General features: G+C 43.4%; 1 protein-coding gene across 1 annotated transcript in view; it reads right to left on the reverse strand.

The window, feature by feature from the left end:
* Window positions 1–20662, reverse strand: part of CC2D2A (coiled-coil and C2 domain containing 2A) — a 159981-nt gene that overhangs the window by 59980 nt on the left and 79339 nt on the right. The window contains exons 14-17 of the mRNA XM_006144894.2: window positions 15003–15143; window positions 9552–9708; window positions 8527–8765; window positions 5469–5646 (exon numbers count right to left, since the gene is read on the reverse strand). Of these exons, the coding sequence (XP_006144956.1) occupies window positions 5469–5646; window positions 8527–8765; window positions 9552–9708; window positions 15003–15143 (715 nt within the window). The remainder of the gene's footprint in view (window positions 1–5468; window positions 5647–8526; window positions 8766–9551; window positions 9709–15002; window positions 15144–20662) is intronic.

The raw sequence follows: 20662 nt of genomic DNA on the forward strand, positions 1-20662 counted from the left end.
AATAATGCCAAATTTTTAAAAAAGAATTTATTTAATTCCATTTGTTATTATTATTATTTTAATTTGACCAGAGAGAGACAGAGAGAGAAAGGGAAAGGGAGAAAGCAAGATGCCATGTCTGGGACTCGAACTGTGGTCAGCCATGTGGGAATCCAGCACCTTGAACCACCAGGCCACCCACCAGCCCCCATGCTAAAAATTTTAAAGCTATCCAATGGTGTTACACAACAGTTGCTAGTTTTATTGGAGTTGAGACGAACATGGGGTAAAGTTATAGATGTGAGTGATAAAGAAATGGAAGGTAATAAGTAAAAAACTTTTAAAAATTCCTAAGTCAAATTTAATTTGTGAAAGGATAGCATTTATTTTGGAAAGACTTCGGAAGCCAAGGTTCAAGATCTTTCTGGAAGACTCTGGCCTAGCTCCAACTTCCTTCTCCTATGAACTGTTATCTCACCCTTCTTTTAGGGCCAACTTGACACTATTCCCTTTTATTTTGTCAAGTCAAACTGTCAGCAAGCTCTGTTGATCCCAGCACTCAAGTCTCAAGTGTTGTTTTAATTAATCTTGTCTTCCCATTTCTGCTGCCAGGCCCGCCCTCATCCCCTTAGTCCTAGCTTTGTGCCAGCCTTTGGACTTCTCTTCTGCTTGTAGGACTGCTTAACTCAAACCTAGCTAGGAAGCAGAGAGCCTCATGGTAAAAAACACCCAAGATATCAACATCACAGTAAATACTGTCTCCTTGAATGGTCTTGACATCAACGATTATTTGTTTCTTTGTTATTTTCTCTCAACTCTCAGTGGCATGGAGACTCCTTGAGGCAGGGCCTTGTGAAACTTTTCATACAGATCTTCAAATTTTCCACCACACTTCTGGCTAAGTGTCATATACTCAGTTGGCTCTTAACAATCAAGCAGCTAACACTCATGACTTAGTTAATGAGTCATCAATTGATACATTATCGTTTGGAGAATCTCAGAACTTTTTCTGAAATACATTAGGCACAAACAGATGCCTTTCAGGAGATACTTTTTTACTTTCCTAACATTGCCAATAATTCTTTAAATTTCTCTAATTTCAAAACTAGCAATTAGGGCAAACCATGGTAGTGTAGGACTAACACAACATTCCACAATGCTAAGGCCACACGGGAAGTTCCTGGGTTCATGTCCTGAGGTCACCCTGTGCACGTTGGGTGCAGATGTGTGTGTGTGTGTGTGAACCTGTGATCAAGGCTGGCTGCAGGGCTAGATGTGGACGAGGAACCAACCATGGTGGGAGGGCCCTATTGGTGGTTACACCCTCTCCCTCTCCTGCCCCATCTTCCCTGCTCATAGACGAAATAAAAACAGGCTTTTAAAAAAAATTAGGGGCCAAAAGTTGGTGTAATGGTTACTTTGCTGGACTCCCACATACTCAACTGTGGTTCGAGTCCCAGACCTGGAGACTTAAAACTTATGCCAGATGTGTGCATTTATGCTCTAAATAAATAAATAAATCAAACAGAAAAACAACCTAATAACCTAATAATTATATGGAAAACTTTCAAACAGCCTAGTTCTATTTCTAGAGACTTGAAATACAATATCCCCCAATTTAATTTCATCTGTAGTTACTACTTACTCATAAAACTTACAAAAAATTATGCCATTACATCACTGGGATATGTGATTTGATCAGTTATCAAATCCCTTTAGATAGCTCAAAAACTTAGCCAAGATTCCTTCATTTGTAATTTTTAATAAAGGATTATATTATTCAATTCTTAGGTCCAAGCTAATTACCCATGAGTATAGTTTTGGTCATATAAGAGAAAAATTTATATTTTTGTTAAAAAGTTGATTTCATAGTATTTCAGAGAATTATCCCTTTCTCACTACTTTTTTTGAAAGAGGTTTTTGCTATAGGGCACACGTGCTCACCAGAAAGACAGAGAGAGACAGAGAGACAGAAAGTGAGAAATCACCCCCCAGGAGGAATGGTCACGCCGCAATCCCTTCTCTTCCATTCTCCTCTCGGGATCTTGGGCACGCACGCACATGCACCTAGCATACGTTTAAGTCACTGGGTCCAGGGATTTGAACCGTGGTTAACTACATGGGAGTCCAGTGACATAGCCATTACGCCAACTACTGGTCCCTTCTCATTACTTTTTAAGAAATTATTTTGATTTAACATCTTCAGTAAGGTAATATTCAAGACAGTAAATAAGCGGTAGTGGAGCTTTGCTTACGTTTTAGAACATTTGAGAAAGAAAACATCAGATATGCTCCCTCTGAAGTATCAATAACGCAGAGCACGTATAACTGCCCAGAGCAGGGTGAGATTCACAGATGACACAGGTGGTCTCAGCTCCCCAGTCAGCAGAGGAGTGAATGGCTGGGTACCTGCCAGGGTAGGAGGAGCTCTCCCACCTCTCTCCTACCTTCCTGATCTTTTCTGGGGTGTCTCCCAGCAAGGCTTCCCCTCCTTGCTGTCTGCCACGTTAACACCTGCTGTTCTCCCTGGCTTCACTTCAGCCCTCCATCTGGTTTCCTTAAGTCAATCTTGGTCTTCCTCACGTCACCTTTTCCTCTTCAGGGAATGAATGGGGGAGGATGAGTTAGTGCTGAATTTCTAGCTAGGAGGCAAAACTCTGAATACTGTGATCTTTGTTATCTTGTGAATGCAGAATGCCACTGTGCGAGACACCCATGTGCATGCCTTCAGCCACCCCTCTTGGAGTCAAAGCTTCCAGAGTTTGTGTTTATTACCTTCTCAATCAAGTTTCAGTCTTCATTTAGATATTTGTGCATAGCTTAAGTGCCTGTGCTCAGAGCCAGGGCAGGAGGGCTAGTGTGGAAAGCAGTGAAGACTCCGAGCTTCAGAACTGGCAGAATGTAAAGGTGTTCAAGCTTTAAATATTCCCAAACCTCATGCCATGCAAACAGAAGGAAGGAGGGGCCCTGCAAGGAATCTCTGGTCAAGAAAGGCTGCCCTTAATAAAGTATCAGTGGTATGAGTACAAGATTTTATAATTTTAACATATCTGAAATTGGACTCTTTAAACTGATGGTGCATCAAAGTATAGGTAGCTCGAATAATGGTGCATCTCACAGTGAGTGATGATGGGACGGTTAGCTGACGTCCGGTAAGCTGGATAATAGAGCTACGGCCTGGCTAAGAGGACAGAGAAAGAAAAGCTTTCAAGTGTTCTAGGCCATTGGCTTCCCCAGGCGCGCAGAGATGAAGAGTCCCTGTGACTTCATGTCTGGGAGCAGGGAGCCCTCGTATCAGCTGTGCCTACTCACCACCCATCTAAAGGCAGCTCTGCACCCTCACCTTCAGACAAATCTCATCTCACTCTGTCCATTCTGAGTTATAAATCAAGGGGGCTGGGGGTGGGTTGGGGGTAGAAACTTGTAGAGATTTTCTCACAAAATTTTCAGGCTTAAAGAAATCTCAGGGTGTTATCAAGCCTCCAAACTCAATTCAATCCCCCTTCTATTACCTTCCTTTACTTCAGATAAGAACTTGCTTTCTCCTCTCACTCATACTGTTAGCAGCATGATACGTTGCTCTTTTTTTCTTTTCAAATTCTAGAACACGTATTTTTTAAAAAATTAGATGGCATTTTAAGGAATTACATAACTGGACTAAGCTATGTTCTAAGATTTTGAGAAAAATGATTTAACTTGTGTAGCTGTCAATGCAGTTATTAATACAGCAAAGGGATTTGGTCTGAGCCCTAACATTGGTGCTCTGTGAGTAAGGGACACCGGCCTCACCCACCCCACACCACAGATAAAAACGTAATCCTAGGCCGAGGCAGCTGATCTTGGGTGCCCCATGCTGGCATGCCTCCCCCTCCCACCTCCCATTTCTTGGAACTCTTACTGTTATTCCAAGCATTTCTAATGTACTTCTTCCAACGTGAAAAGAGCCCCCATGTCAGCTGTCTCAGATTTCCTCCATCAGTTTTAGGTTTTGAACTACTGAAGTCTAAGAAGAGATTGATACTCAAAACCATGACCAACACATGGGGAAGGCACCAGCCAATGAGAAGAGCTGTCTGCCAGTTTGGGAACAGGACCTTGGAGGTACCAGCTTTGGTGCCTGATCCTGTCATTGGTCCACTGGGAATGTCCAGAGGGTCTTGAAAGTGGGGTCTATATAGTTAGAGTGGCATTTGGGGGGTTCAGTGAAGTAGCTATTTACCATTCAGTGTTTATGTAAATAAATATTTTAATAATTATACAGATGTACTGTATCCAGACTTAACGTCAATTAAAATCAACGTTAATTACTGCACTGCAGAGTACTGTATTGAAAAGGATTCTGAAGTTATATCCGACCCAGTGGAGAACAAAGGGACCTGATCAATTAGTCATTTCTGGCAAGGTTGGTGGACGAGAATACGTAATTTCTGCACAAGTGGTGGGTGAGAGTTTGTGGTTTCTGCCAAGTTGTAGAGGGCAATCTATGCCACAGACCTACAACAGCAGTTAACAAGCCTATCAGAACCATAAGGGAGAACTCTTCACTAAACAAGAAATCCATAAGCACTGCAGTGGGTTGAAGAATGTCTTCCAAAAATTGATGTCCGCCCAAACCTCAGAACGGGAACTAATTTGGGAAGTGGAGTCTTTGCAGATGTAACTGGTTAAGGATCATGATGAGATCATACTGGGTTAGAGGGAGCACTAAATCCGGCAAGAGCGTTTTTATGAGACCAGACGCAGACATACAGAGACAGAGAAGGCCATGTGAGGACGAGGAGTTCACAACAGAGACTGCTCTAGGCTTCTCTGCTCCTGTCTCCGGCAGAGACTGGAGCTACACTACCATAAACCCCGGAACTCCGGGAGACATCGGAAGCTGGAAAAGGCAAGGAAAGATACTTCTCTAAAGTGTTTGGAGGGGCTATGGCTCTGCCAACACCTTGATTTCAAACTCTGGGCCTCCAGAACTGTGAACAAATAAACGTGTGCTTTTTTAAGCCAAGTTTGTGGTGCTTGGTTACAGCAGACCTAGCAACTAAAATACAAATACATTGCTAATGGTGGAATTCAGGCAAATGGAAGATTTATTGATTTTGGGGGGAAATTCTAACACCTGTATCCCCTCCATCATCCCCTCCCATGATTATGGAATAATTTATTTCTCAGTTATGTTATGCTAGGGTCCTGACAGAGGGTGACACTAATGTACTTCTTCAATGAATGAGACAGAGACCCTCTATCCCTCCTGTCCTGCAGAACCCCACCCCATCTCAAGGCGCACACTTGTGGCCAGTCATTCTGTCAGCATTTTCAGAAGACAGCAGAGCAACAGAGCTCTTCCTGCCAATACCCTCAGACACGCCAAGGAGAGGCTGACCTGTCCCCTTTGAGAATATATGAAGAAACCTAATCGGTGGTCTAAAACCATCTCATACTTTCAATAACCCCCAAATTCTCGAGACGGTGAGTATAATTAAAACACGTACCTGCAGTGTTAAGCTCTCTGGCCAGTTGAGTATTTGCAAGTTAAAAATCTGTCCAAAGTGAACTCGGAAGTCTGCTCCTAGCTGCCGACTGACTGTCCTGGAGACCTCCTTGTGGTTGAAGAGCACTTTCAAGTACACTGAGCGCCTCTTCACGTCTTCCCGCCGCAGGACCTCTACCCTGCGGGAAGATAGCGGTGCCAGGTGTGGTCAGGGTTAACGTACTGAGGGTCACGGGGACATGTGCTAGACGGGCACTGAGCAGGACGGCAGGCTCTGAGGCAGCTGTCACGTCAGCCTTTATGTAACCAAAGTAGTCACAGGTCTTGCGTAGTTTCCTGTAATAAAGTACCGCGATGTGAAGCTTGTGGAGACGCCATTAACGGGGTGCGGTGGTACATGCGTTGTACCAAAGTGTCTTCAGTTTTTCAAACAAGCCTTACATTTGCATACCAGATCAAGTTTTAGGAAAACATAGTCCTTGTTAAATGAAATAAATTCAGACCATAAAGGAATCATACTGAATTTCATTTTGGTAAGAAGTTATATCTTTGGACCAGCAGTTAGCGTAATGGTTATGTCGCTGGACTCCCATGTAGTCGACCGCGGTTCACGTCCCGGACCCGGTGGCTTAAAACTCATGCTGGGCACGTGTGCGTGTGTGTCCAAGATCCCGAGAAGAGAATGGAGGAGAAGGGATTGTGGTGTGGCCACCCCACATGAGTTTTAAAACTCACGCCCGGCGTGAGTTTTAAGCCACCGGGTCCAGGACGCGAACCATAGTCGACTACGTGGGAGTCCAGCGACATAGCCATTATGCTAACTGCTGGTTCCCAGATTTGGTTCCTTCTTAGAACTCTTTTCCTAGTGACCCCCTGCAAGAGACAGACTAAAACACCACCCATTTCAGCACAGCCCCGCTTACCCGATGGTCTGATAAAGAGAGGTTAGCTGAGGTGTAAGCTGGGTTCTTGTCCAAAACTTATTATGACTTATTATGACTGAATTGTACACTATTAGTCAAAAAGGGACTCGCCATAAAACAGTATGATCAAATCAAGCCAAAACTTTCCCTTTAAAAACATGCTTTGTAATCATGTATTTTGAATATTCACAACATTGAAAAATTACATGGTATGTAATTTGTGGATTGAAAATAGACAATTTAGTCCTGAGGAATAGTTTACGTACAGTATCCAACTATGTGAAGCTGAGAGAACATATGAAAATACACAAGAAGCAGAGCCGGACAGCGGTGCAGTGGTAAAACACTATGCTCCGCAAGGCAATTTCCCGTAGGAGGGTTTCCGGTTCAGGTCCAGAGACCGCCCTGACTATGCCCAGCACGCGTGTGCCTAATTCAGAGCTGGCTGGAGCTGGGGCTATCACAGCATCAAGAACTGCTGGGGAACTGTATCTCTCAAAAGAGAGAGAACGAAGGAAGGAAGGAAGGAAGGAAGAAGCTTTACTTTTTTTAAAAAAGTTTTGCTATAGGGTGTGTATGTATGTTTACTGGAGAGAGAGATGGAATGTGAGAAAGCACCCACCGGAGGGATTGCCGGGATTGCCATGACAGTCCCTTCTCCTTCATTTTCCTTTCAGAATTCTGGGCATGCAGCACACGTGCCTGGAAGGTTTTTCAAGCCACTGGGTCCTGGAGTCAAACTACACAGTTGGCCACGTGAGAGCCTTTCACTGTACTATGCCATTAGCTGGCCCGAAATAAGTAAAATGAAAATATGCAAGAAGCTCAAGATACAATGTAGAAATAAATGTATTAGTACATTAACAGATGTTTCAAATCAGCAGATTGTAGGAAGTTGCTTGAAGACCTCCTCATAAACTGGGAGGCGGTCCAACTTGAATTCTCATTTTTATGTTGAAGTAGTGAAGGTTCCCAGTCTATGAGATGCCCTTATTCATAAGAGGTCTTGTCTAGAGATACCTAGTGATATCGATGATCTTAGTAGGTTCCCTTCACGACATGCTATGCTATGATGGTGTGATTATGATGTGCTGTAGATACGACCCTGACATGCTATACTTACATGATAAGATGTGTTAGAGCATGTTTCAGCACCACTTGGAGACACTGTGAAAACACCACTTTCTGGACCCATCACAGAGTTTAAGACTCGGCAAGTCTTGGGCTGCACCTGAGAGACTGTATTTCTGACACATTCTCAGGTGAGGCTGATGCTGTGATCCTGGGGCTACACTGAGAACTGTGGCTATCGTGTGTAGAGGGAAATAAATAAGACATTTAAAAATATTTGTATTATGTTTTTAAAAAAGAGGATAACTATAGAAATGTAAGCTTCTGGATTTATATGTGTGTGAGTGTATGCAGACTTTTATCAGATTTGGGAGGTATGCTTCAGTGACCTGACTTCAGTACAGGATACAAGGCAGACCCGCAGTACCCTCGGAAGGTTCTATGACATCTTCAAAGAGGGAAGCTGGCCTGCGGAGCCACGGACATCACATGCTGGGGTGAGCTGGTGGCATGGTATTTAAGGTGCTGGACTCCCATGTGGCCAACAATGGATCAAGTCCTGGACCTGGTGTCTTGCCTTCTCACACCTCCCCCCCATCTCTCTCTAGTGAGTGCACATAATTGAAAAATAATAATAAATAAAATTAATAATTATTTAATAAAAAAGAAAGGAAATCACATGGCAAGGAGAGGCCTTGGGGTCTGGGTTAGGGAGGAGAAACATGCGGCCGGTAGGCAGTAAAGGTACAGTGTGGCTACAGATAAGGGGCCTAAATCAAAGCTGCATAGATAGCTCCTGTGGAGAGGCCCAGACCTGCCACTGGGATGCTCCTACGGGCAGGTGTGCACGGCATGCTCCTGGGTAGCCGGTGGGAAGGCGTCAGGTAGTGAATGGTGAAATCACCAAGTGTAAAATAGCAACTTCCTGTGACTTGCCCTAACAGACCTTCACCCAGAGTCGGTGGGGGATCCTTCTGATCACACTGTGAAGCAGAGCCACATATTCCACATAATGTACACGTGTGTCAAATGTCAACCTTTTCTATGGTCAGAGCACCTGCTCACCTGGGACACTGGTCATTGGGCGTCATGCTCCCTGCCAGGCTCAGCTCTGGGACCAGCACAGGCTCCCCGGGCTTCCTCCTGCTCTGGGCCGCTCTCTCTCTCACCTGCTGCTCTATCACGGGCCTGTCTGGAGGGTCTGGAGGGATGGGCTTCACAGGCTCCTCTTCAGGATACGGCTCTTCGATCTCTTCATCAGGATGCTCCTCTGCTGCGTGTTTTTTTTTCTTCTTCTTGGCTCTCTGTTGGGTAAGAGGCAACTTGATGTCAAACAGGAATTCTGGGATTTTATTTAAGAGCACAGTCTTCAGAGCCACGGAACCCTGGATGTAAACCTCGGTCCCAACTCAACTGGCCATGTGCACTCAGCCAGGTCACTAAGGCACCAGACCTCTGTGAGCCTCAGTTTTCTCATTTACAAAATGGGACAAGCCTAGAAAACTCTTCCCAGGGCTACTGAAGTGTGGTAACGTCTGTAAGTCACTTATCACAGTGCTTGGTCCTCGAAAGAGCTTACACAATGGTAGCTATTCATATGATCCTGAACGTTGGCTCTCAAGAACAAAGACGTGTCTTAAAATGAAAGTAAATCTTGTGAATCACCCTCATCTAGAACTTGTTGCCCTTCGATTCAGTTTCACAGGGTCATGTGCATAATGTCATACAGTTTGCTAAGGGAAACTCAGAAGCCCCAATACCCTACATTCAAAAGGACAATGCATGTAAAATATTTAGCACAGTGCTGGGCACATACATTGCTTGCTTGTTCAATAAAATATACAGAGTTCTACCACAGAACTATCTATGCACAGAGCTGGCTCTGGTATCAGCTAGCTGGGTTCTTTTTTACGCAAATGCACAAACTAGCCAATTTATCATCTGTTTGTTCCTCAGCGAGTGGCCAGAGAGAGAGCAGCACAGGGCTGGTAGGGGACACCGGTCTGCCTGTACAGTCCCTCCTATGTCAGAGGCCACTTTCTCAAACCCTTCCTGGTCAGCTGTTTCAGGCCAAACAACTGTTTACTAACTTGGGCTTTCTTCCAGGCTTTCCAGTGCTGGTATGAAGTTCTGTACTCTTCCATTTTCTGTTCATATTCTTCTGTGTGCTCTTCCAACAATTCACTGATTTCAGCTTGGATTTCTGCTTCAAATGCTTCTTCATCTGCTTTCTGGTCAACTTTTTCCCTTTAAAATAATTACAACACCTTGGTTATTTCTTGAAGTTAAGAATGAGAAAAATCATGACAACAAATAATTATATGGGAGCTTGCTACGTGCTGGCTCCTCTTCTAAAAGTTGCCCACATTAACTTGCAACTCTGTGAGGCAGATTCGAACATGATCTGCCTTTTATGCATGACGTGACCATGGCACTGAGATGTCAAGCAGTTTGCCTAAGAATATACATCTGGAAGTAGAAGTGCTGGGACACGGGCCAGCCCCCCGGGCACTGAGCAGCAATGTCTCCGAGTTAGAGATCCACAAGGTGTGCTCACAGGGCCTGTGAATCCTCACGCATAGTGGTAAAAGTTTCACTGTAGTTATTTCATCAATTCTTCAAGTCTGCTTTTTGTTGCTACTGAGTCTTTGAAATCACCTTTTTTACTTTGAATGAATGATTTTAATTTTTCTTTGATGATTTTGTTGACACTGCATCAGGAGATCAGCTCAACCCAAGCAAGTGTTCCCTGGTGTACTCCTCAGAGCGTTAGTTCTGTGAGATGCCCTACGAAAACGGTGTCAGTGTGACGATCTAGTGATAGTACGGGTGGGGCTCGTGCTAGATTATGTACATGTGCTTGCTGCTCATCCTTCCAAAGCCCTGTCCACATTAGTGAGCAGTGTGCCTGTCCAGGTGACGATGACAAACACCCACCACCCACACCCACCAGTGCTTTAGCGATGGTGCACGTTTTGACGGTGCCATTTCTCCTAATGCACTCTTGTTTGTAAGTTCTGCCCTCCTAAAGTTCCTAGAGCTGACAGGGGCTTGCTGACATACACATGCAGCCTGGTGCTTTGGGAGTAAATGGTTTTCCAAGGCACAGACTTATAAATCTCTAAGATAATGACCCTAAAAATCACTTTGTGTTGGATTGTCGGAAAAGTCATGACGTATTTTTCTATGCAAAAATGTGTCATGATTTTTCCGACAACCCAATATATACAGTGAAATCTGAAATTTATAACCAACATGGAAATTTGTTCTAAAAATTATGTTCTATCTCTGAAGTACAGAGAACCACTACCTTTCCTCACTGTTATTTAGAGGCATAGGTAAACTACTTGAATATTGAGTAACTTTTTACAGAAAAACATTGTGTCTTCTTATAAGACAGTTAGGTGTGTTAGGAATGTGAAGAGGACTAGCCCCATAGCCAAGTGGCCATGGGAGCCAGATCCCACATGGATGACTAGGGTTCAAACCTGGACCAGGGGCTGGAAAAACACAGCTGGCGTATGTGTGTGTCCCTGACAGGATGGAGGAATGGAGAAGGGACTGTGGCGTGACCACGCCCACTGGGAGGTGCTTTCTCCTTCTCTTTCCTTCTTTCTGTCTCTCTTTGGCAAGGGCACAAGCCTTCTGGCAATTAAAAAAAAAAAAGAATTTGAAGAAAAGGCACTCCAAAAGAATTTGAGAGAGCTATTTACTGCAGGGAGGGGTGTTATGACTTTATGAGTAAATTTTCTACAAATTCACGTTATTCTATAAACCCAAGAAGAAAAAAAATGTAAGAAAGGGACAGGGGAGGGGAAAAGTAATCTGACAAAGACATGTATGTATACCGACTGACTGTGCTCTATAGCAGAAGCTGAGAGTTTGGAAGGTATTGTAGCAATCGTAGATACTAGAGTTAGTAAGGATAGGGGTAATATGGGGGTGGGTAATGGAGGGAGGGAAGGAGGGGAAAGGAGAAGAAAAATAAGTATGCTTAACTGACAAAAAATGAAAAGCTACGGGAACCAGCAGTTAGTGTAATGGCTAAGTCGCTGGACTCCCACGTAGTCGACCACGGTTTGCGTCCTGGACCCGGTGGCTTAAAACTCACGCCGGGCGCGTGTGCGTGCGTGCCCAAGATCCCGAGAGGAGAATGGAGGAGAAGGGATTGCAGCGTCGCTTTCTGTCTCTATGTCTCTCTCTGTCTGTCTGGTGAGCGAACGCGCCCTATAGCGAAAATCTCTCCAAAAAAAAGAAAAAAGAAAAGCTATTTGCCTATGATAATGTATATAGTAATATCTTTGTCTTGACTGATATGCACGGTATTCATGCTGGAAAAAGAAATGTTATACACTGTAAAGGTATATGTGATAAATGTAAATAAAAAATTTTAAAAAGGCTTTGCATTGCTTGTATATGAGAGCTAGGCTGGAATATTGAAATTTGGGAGCAGAAGTGCTGACATTTCTGGGAGAAATCCACAGTTTTTGTGAGGCAGAATGTTTGGATTTGTCTGTCATTAACCAATATTAACTAAGCAGACACTAAGTGACAAGTGGCTTACAGGGGCCCGGCAGCCAATGACAAGGTCTCTGTCCCCACATATAACAATACATATTCTTGTATTTTTCTTGAAGCTGTTTTTCAGTTTTATGAAAATTACAGCCCAAGAAAAAACAATTTACAGCTATCTTTGGCTAAAACGTGGTTGTTTTCAATTTTTAGAAAATTGCCTAAATTTGTTACTTTCATATGGATTTATGGGTACAAGAATTATCCAGAAGAAATGATCAGGAAGAAAATAAGGTCAACAGCAGAAATGGCCTTGCGTCAGTATCTAGAACCCAGTTCTGTTGTGATAAGCCGTGACCTTCATCATATGTAAATGTCTAATAAGTTAATAGTGCAAGGTCCCTTTCAGGAAAGCTCTGAGCACCACCTGGCATTGCTCCAGCCCGATAAGAAACCCAGGCTGGACCTCTGCAGGACTGGTCTTGGCAGGAGCCTCCACCCCAGGTGCTGCCACTACAAGGTCACTGCCCTGGGAGTAGCAGTGACACGAAGCAGTACTGAGAACCTCTCCTGCACATGGGTCTGGCACACAGTCTCCCAGAAGATCCTGCTTGTCCTATAAAAGAAACCCTCTCCTTTCTGGAGCATGCGTGGGGGCTGAGGCATCTCTGAGGCAGCGTGGACTTCAGACCCCTGGGCACTCTTTCTCTCAATAAACTTTCCTTTCCTTTTCTCTTGAGATGATGCCTCCGACTGTGACAGGTGGTAGCATAAATGCTAACAAGGCACACGTACTTTCTCCATACCACAAAGATTAATTCCAAACAGACGGAAAATGAAATGTGAAAGACAGAAGTGCGAAGGTCACGGGAGACAATACTGAAGAGTCTCTACATTACTCAAGGGAAGGGTTTCTTAAACAACGTAATAAAAAGCACTGGTCATGGGCCAGCAGAGGCATGGTGGGGAAGGCGGCTGGATCCCACAAGGCTGACTCTGTGGGTTTTTTTTTTAATTTTTGGAGAGGTTTTTGCTATAGGGCACGTGCACTCGCCAGACAGACAGAGAGAGACAGAGAGACAGAAAGTGATAAACCACACCCCAGGGGGGATGGCTATGCCACAATCCCTTCTCCTCCATTCTCCTCTGGGGATCTTGGGAACGCATGCACACGCTCTTGGTGTGAGTTTAAGCCACTGGGTCTGGGACTCGAACCGCGGTCGACTACGTGAGAATCCAGCGACATAGCCATTATGCCAACTGCTGGTCCCAAGGCTGACTGTGGTTTGAATCCTGGAACTGGCAGTTTGAAAATCTGTGCATGCCCAAGATCCAGAAAACGGCATGGCCATCGCCCTTGGGAGCTGCTTTCTCATCCTCCCTCCCTACCTCTGTCTCCCTCTGCTGAGTGTTCTCTGTCTCTCTCCAGCAAGTGCATACACCCTATAACAAAAACTAAAAAAAAAAAAAGAAAAAAAGAAAAGAAAAAAAGCTAACTAATATAATTCATCTCCTAAAAATCCAGACTTTCTATTCATCAAAACGCAATGAAAAGAGAGTAGAAAGATAATTATAGATTGGGAAAACTCTTATAAATTACAAAAAAGAGAAAAACAATCCAATTTGAAAATGGACAAAAGCTTTGACCAGACACCTTACAAAAGAGGAAGTTCGAGTGGCCAATTTACGTATGAAAAAATGCTCACCTTCATGAATAGTAAGGAAATACAAATTAAAACATTCCAGCAGAAAGACATAATGTCAAAGTTTGACACCAGCAGGTAACACGGACAGCCGGGTGCTACGGACCTACGGGAGTATCACCGTAGGTTGTACCGTCATAGTCATGGTGGGGAAGGGTTAGAAACAGCATGTGAAGCTGGAGAAATACATCTTCCTAAGACTCAATTGCACTTCCAAAAGATTTCTAAAAATATCATGCAAATGTGCTCTAAAAACCAAATATGGGGACCAACAGTTGGCATAATGGCTATGTCGCTGGAATTCCATGTAGCTGACTGCGGTTCAAGTCCCAGACCCAGTGGCTTAAACTCACACCAGGCACGTGTACGAGCATGCCCCAGACCCCAAGAGGATAATGGAAGAGAAAAGACTGCGGCATGGCCATCCCCCAGGGGGATGATTTCTCACTTTCTGTCTTTCTATCCTCTCTTTCTCTCTTTGGATCTCTGGTGAATGCACACAGTCTATAGCAAAAACCTCTCAAAAACAAAAACAAAAACAAAAACAAATATGAACATGTCTACAGAGGTGATATTTATAGGGACCAGTAGATGGCGTAATAGTTACATCACTTGATTCCCATGTAATTGATGGAGGTTTGAGTCCCAGACCTGGCAGCTCAAAACTCATGTGTGCGCATGTGTGCCCAAAATCCTGAGAGGAAAATGGAAGAGAAAGGACCGTGGTACGGTCATCCCCCTCAGGATGGATCATTTCTTGCTTTCTGTCTGTCTCTGTTTCTTGGGCAAGCACATGCAACCTATAGCACAAATCTCTATATAAAAAAAGAAGAGATATTTGTAATAGTTGAGAAATGGAAACAACTCAAATGCCTATCAACAGTAACATGGCTATATTTATCTACTTATAGCAAAATATTATAAAACAAAACAGGCTACAGCTATGTGCTGTCAAGTAGCCCATCCTCAGGGACATAGTATTGAAGAAAGGACACCAGTGTATGCTCACTTAAGAGTCACACAATATACTGTCCCTTATGTGAGAGTCGAGTACCAGCCATATTAAACTATATATCCTTAGGGATTATGGACAGGTGGCATTGGGAGCAATGAGCACAGAAGTCCAAGGAGAAGCGACTTCGGGCATGGAGGCAAGACCATGGAGGAGAAAACCACGGGCTGCCCAGGGCTGGCAACAGCTCTATTTCTTAACCTGAAAGTAGTTCCACGGCTCTTCATTTGTACTTACTTTTTCAAGTGTATTTATAAATGTTTCTCATTTTTGTAGGCTATAGCCCAATAAAACAATGCTTGGAAAAAACCTACTTTCTCAAAACGAGTTTCAAGGGCGTATTCGTAAACCTCTGGAATTCTCGAAGGGATTTCATTTCTTTCCAAACTTTAATGATGGTCTTAAGCAGTGTTCGATCTTTTTCTTGTTCAGCATCACGCAGTTTTCTTGTTTGCCTACAAGGTAGGGAAATACATCAGTGTATCTCAAAATTTTATTCAGATGTGTTTTTTGCAAACAAAAAAGAAATTAATAATGCTACACTAATTGTCTATTCAACTTGATAGCTACAATAGTTCTAAACAAATACTAGAAAACAAACACTAATCAATTTTGAGAGGTTTATTTGATTTTATTCTCACTAGATGAATCTGTCTTCAATTAAACTAAATTACCTTTTAATATTCTTATTAAAATTATGCACCCATAAACCACCACCTTTGAAATTATGAAAATAAGGAGCCCAGTAAAGGTAACAGAAGCTAATTAATTGTAAACAGCACAATATGTGCTGTCCTAGTTAACAACAAGTATATTAAAGTCATTCTGTGTTAGCACAATCATGTCTACACTGACCAGATAAAGTTATGTTATTGTAGCCCTTAGAGAATTTTCAGTGCTAAATCGATTGCCAACATGTTTGGCTTCATCTGAAGAGGCATCATTTGAAAAAGCTTCCATCTTTGTATCCATTACTTAAAGTACTTGGTAATTATCAATTATTACTGCCTTACTTTAAGTATTCTTTTTTGTGTGTTTGTTTTACATTTAGAGGTTTTTGCCTTAGGGCACATGTGCTTGCCAGAGAAAGAGACAGATAGACACAGTGAGAAGGGAAGTGAGAAATCACCCCCTGGGCGGATGGCCACACCATCCCTTTTCCCCCATTCTCCTTCCAGGATCTTAGGCATGCACGTACACATGCCCAGCGTGAATTTTAAGCCACAGGGTCTGGGACTTGAACCGCAGTCGACCATGTGGAGTCCAGCAAAGGAACCGCCACACCATCTGCTGGTCCCCTTGCAGCACTCTTTGCAAATGATAGCCGAACTTGGACCCTGAATGTACTCTATTATGTCATTAATTATTTAATTAGCTACTGAGACAATCATTTAAGTTTTGAATAAGTGTATGTGTTATTTCAAGGAATTTAGAAAGACACTTCTGTCTCCTGGGAGTGGATAGTTGAGCTCAGGAGAGAGATACACGCATAAACGTTGGTAGCATAATGTGAGGTTTGCTCTGAGTGGAATGAGAGACCACAGAGTGAGCATCTCACAAGTCAGCAGCTCTGGACCTGGAGAAGACGGGCCTGAGTGTGGGCTTGGTACCTGTGATGGCCCAGTCTCAGGGATGGTACAGGGAGGGAGGCAGGGAGGCCTACGCGCTAATCACTCACCTGGCTGCCACGGACAAGATGGCAGGTGACAGCCAGCTCATCAAGGGTAGCCATGACTTACTGTTCCCTCAAGTGCTTAGGGAAGCAAGAATGTGAAAAACTAGAATAAGAAACCTCCCTGAGGAGCAGTCAAGGGTTGCGGTTAAAGAGCATGGTTGCTGGACCTAGCCTACTCAGGTTTCAGTCCTGGCGTTATCTTTACTAGCTAGCTTTGGGCAAGCCTTCTCCACACCACATCTGTAGATGGGGATGCTAATATAAACAACTTCACCAACTCTGGGGAGGAGTAAATGAGTGAACACACACCATGTGCTTTGAAGTTCGCCCAATACCTGGTTAGTGGGCCACGAGTGTCATGTCTTTAGCACGTGGTCTGTTCTTACGTCTTTAGCTACTATCTTTCCTGCCTTGTTTTTAAAAACTGCAATATAAAATTATTTTACTGAGGTATATGACACCTTCAAGGTTTATGATCTATTTTCTAATTCCTTTTCTAGTACCTAACAAAATAGTTTCCCAGAAATGCTAAAGAAATCTTAGTTGGGGCTGGCAGGTGGCATGGTGATTGGAGTGCTGGACTCCCACATGGCTGACTCTCGTTCAAGTCCTGGACCTGGTGGCTTGCTTTCTCTCTTTCTCTTCTCTCTTTCTCTCTCTCTCTGTGCATCTCTCTCTGATAAAAGTGAAGAATAATAATAAAATAAAATAGTAAAATAAATAATTCTTAAAAAAAATCTTAGCAAGAACAATTTGACATACAAGTTAAAGAAGCAGAGAACTGCAAAAAAGTATTTCATTAAAAATTGCGACCAAGGCTGTGGAAGATAGAGGAGGAAAGGAATTTTTTTTTCCCCCTTAATGGCTTACATTTAATTTCAGTTACTTTTTTCTTTCTTTTTAAAAAAAATTTGCCAGAGGGCATATGTGCTCACAGGAGAGAGACAGAGAAAGAGACACTGATAGAGAGCATCTCCCATGGGGAATGGTCATGTTACAATCTCCTCTTCCATTTTTCCTTCCATTTAGGATTTTGGGTGTGCATGAAAATATCCTATATTCTATGAAAATTCATGTTTCGAGCTGCCAGGTCCAGGACTCTAAGTGTGTGGTTGGCCATGTGGAATGCAGCAGCCATAACCACCATGCCATGGACGTGCCTGGGAATTTTTAATAAGGGAATTGGGGAACATGTAGATGGGGTGTGGAGTATGCAGAGATGTTTAGCTCAGAGATGAAGCTGGGAGCCACTGAGATCTGGATGGTATTCGAAACCTCAGCAGTGGATTCATCTCAGGAGAATATGCAGACTAAAGAGAAGCTGAAAACAAAACACCAACACCTGGGTGAGTCTAAGCAATGATAAGTTGGGCAGATGAGGATGACTAGGCAAAAAATGACGAGGACAAATGGCCGGAGAGGGATGAAGACGTCCAGGAGAGAGAGTGGTGCATGGCGGTGAGAGAAGAGAACGTAAAAGTGATGGGGCAGCGTCAGCGTCCAACAGCTGAGAGAGCTGCAAGGTTCCAGTCCACGCAGCCATCAGGAGCTTTTGGGGGATTGACAAGGTCCATTTCCGAGGAAAGGTGTGCCCAGGAGTGAGACAAGTAGGTTGGGGAGGAGAGGCAGCTGAGACAGTACGAGTAGTCAGTTTTCCAAAAGCCTGGCTGTGAAGGAAAGCAGATCAAGCGGGTGGGAGTCTGTGGTCACAGAGTTCTTTGTTCAAGATTAACGACTGCTGGGAACCAGCAGTTAGCGTAATGGCTATGTCGCTGGACTCCCACGTAGTCGACCGCGGTTTGCGTCCCGGACCCGGTGGCTTAAAACTCACGCGGGGTGCGTGTGTGTGTGTGCCCAAGATCCCGAGAGGAGAATGGAGGAGAAGGGATTGTAGCGTGGCCATTCCCTCTGGGGGGTGATTTCTCGCTTTCTGTCTCTATGTCTCTGTCTTGTCTTGCGAGCGCACATGCCCTATAGTGAAAATCTCTCCCCCCCCAAAATAAAATAAAATAAAATAATAAGATTAACCACTTCTGGGACTGCACAGTGGCACACAGGTAGGCAACACTGCAAGGCAGGCCCGCTGCAGAGGACCTGGGTTCACGTCCAGAGACTTCACTGAGTGTGCAGGGCAAGCGTGTGACAGAGATCTGGGGCTGGTGGAGTGCACTGTGGTGTCGAGACCCTGCTGGGGGTGCTGTCTCTTGTTCATGGAAGAAAGAAACAAAAAACAAACAAACAAAGAACACTACATCTAAGAGTAAAGACCTAGTAGAGAGGGTTAAAGTGTTTCCCTGTGTTCTATGAAAATTCTTGTTTCTTCCCTTATACGTCCTGTTCAAAGGACAAGTGACATGGTCGTAATGCTGCTATGAAAAATCAATGGAAAATGCTTAAAATGGTACCAGTCCAGGGTGACTGCACCAACTGAGGGCTCCGCCCATACTTAGGGGGTGGCTGATCGGCAGGTCACACAGGGTTTAAGGAAATCAGTCCACTGGAAGAGGTATTTAGGAACAGATCATGAGCTAGAATTTATCGCCCAGTAAAAAGTCAGTAAAGAACTGAAATGTCCTCTTTTACTGGGTCATAAAGGCTAAATTTCAGTTTTCATCTCCAGGGTCATGGAAATAAAGCAACGAGTCTGCAATTTATGAGTCCACCTGGCATTGCTGAAACACAGTCTGCTGGCTTCCAAACAGCGAGGGACAAATACAGTTCCGCGTGAGACTGTGATCGTCTCAGAAGGGCTTTGTGTCGACGTGCTCCCACCCACCCACCCTGAGCAGGACTGTTTCCACAGCATGTTGCGATGTTTTGTTTGTAATGTGAAAAAGGATTTTCATTTTAAACGTATTCCTCATACTTTTGCAATTATAATGTACAGACTTCACTAATTTTCACTTGCTGCTTTTCATTTTATTTACAATGTACAAACTTCACTAATTTTCACTTTGCTAATTTTCACTTGGAAGTATGTCAGACTCATGGCTACTCCGTAGAAAGAAAAATACAGTACATTGAGAATCCTTACTATTTCTTGCTCTAAGATTTTGTTCTGTGGGAATATTCATACAGACATATAAATATAAACATAGAGATTATAATTACACTACAATTTAAATAATAAAAAAGTAGGAACAATACAAATGTCTGTCAGTTGGAGATCATATAAACTATCAGGTTGTCAGAAAAGTTATAATTTTTTTTTTCTGTTTTTCCATGCAAAAATGTGTCATGACTTTCCCAACAACTCAATACAATAAATTTACATATTGCTAGCTTTTGAACAATGATGCAGACCTAGATATACTGTAACAGGAAAAGGTCTAAGGCATGTTGCACATAAAAAAATCAAGTTGCAGAAAAGTATACACAGTATGATTCATTAAAAAAATGCATATAAACACATCTGTATGTATATGTATGTGAGTATATACACATAATACACACTTTATGTGTATGCATATGTCTGTGTATACACATATAAAGAGACAGACAGATAGATAGATATAGGTAGATAGACAGTTTAAATATCCCTTATTTCAAATGCTTGGAACCAGAGTATTTTGGATTTTGAATTTTTCACACTTAGGAATACCTGCATATGAATAGAGAGGAATCTTGGGGATGAGACCCAAGTCTGAACACTAAACTCATTTTTATTTCACATATGCCTTATATAGTCTGGAGATAATTTTACACAATACTTTTGTATTGTAGGTTTCTATTTATTTATTTATTTTTAAAGGGAGATTTTTGTACAGGGTGCATTTGCCAGAGAGACAGACAGAAAGTGAGAAATCACCCAGGGGGAAGGCAACATTGCAGTCCCTTCTCCATTCTCCTCGGGATTTGGGGTACCCACGCACATGGGTCCAGCATGAGTTTCAGCTGCCAGGTCTGGGACTTGAATTGTGGTCAGCCACATGGGAGTCTAGCACCCTAACCACACCACCACTGCTGGCACCCGTACTAGAGAATTTTGACTGTGACTCATCACACGAGATCAGACACAACATTTTCAGTCTGTGGTGTCATGTTGGCATTACTCAAAACGTTTCTAATTTGGGAGCATTTCTGATTTGGGATTAGGATGTCTTCTTCCTCTGCAGATAGAGAGGTAGGTAAGCAGGTAGGCTGGAGGTAGATAGGACAGATGGAAGAACTACCAAAAAGCCTGCTAGCCTTGATTTTTTTCTGAGGGATGGGGTTTAAGTGATGTTAGGGTAAGTGTCTGCCTAAGGCTCTGGTTGTATGCTCGAAAGGGGTGTCTGGATGAGAGTCAGTAGGTGCAGT

This window comes from Tupaia chinensis, unplaced genomic scaffold (assembly GCF_000334495.1).
Source record: "Tupaia chinensis unplaced genomic scaffold, TupChi_1.0 Scaffold000138_1, whole genome shotgun sequence".
In the NCBI taxonomy this organism is placed as follows: domain Eukaryota; kingdom Metazoa; phylum Chordata; class Mammalia; order Scandentia; family Tupaiidae; genus Tupaia; species Tupaia belangeri.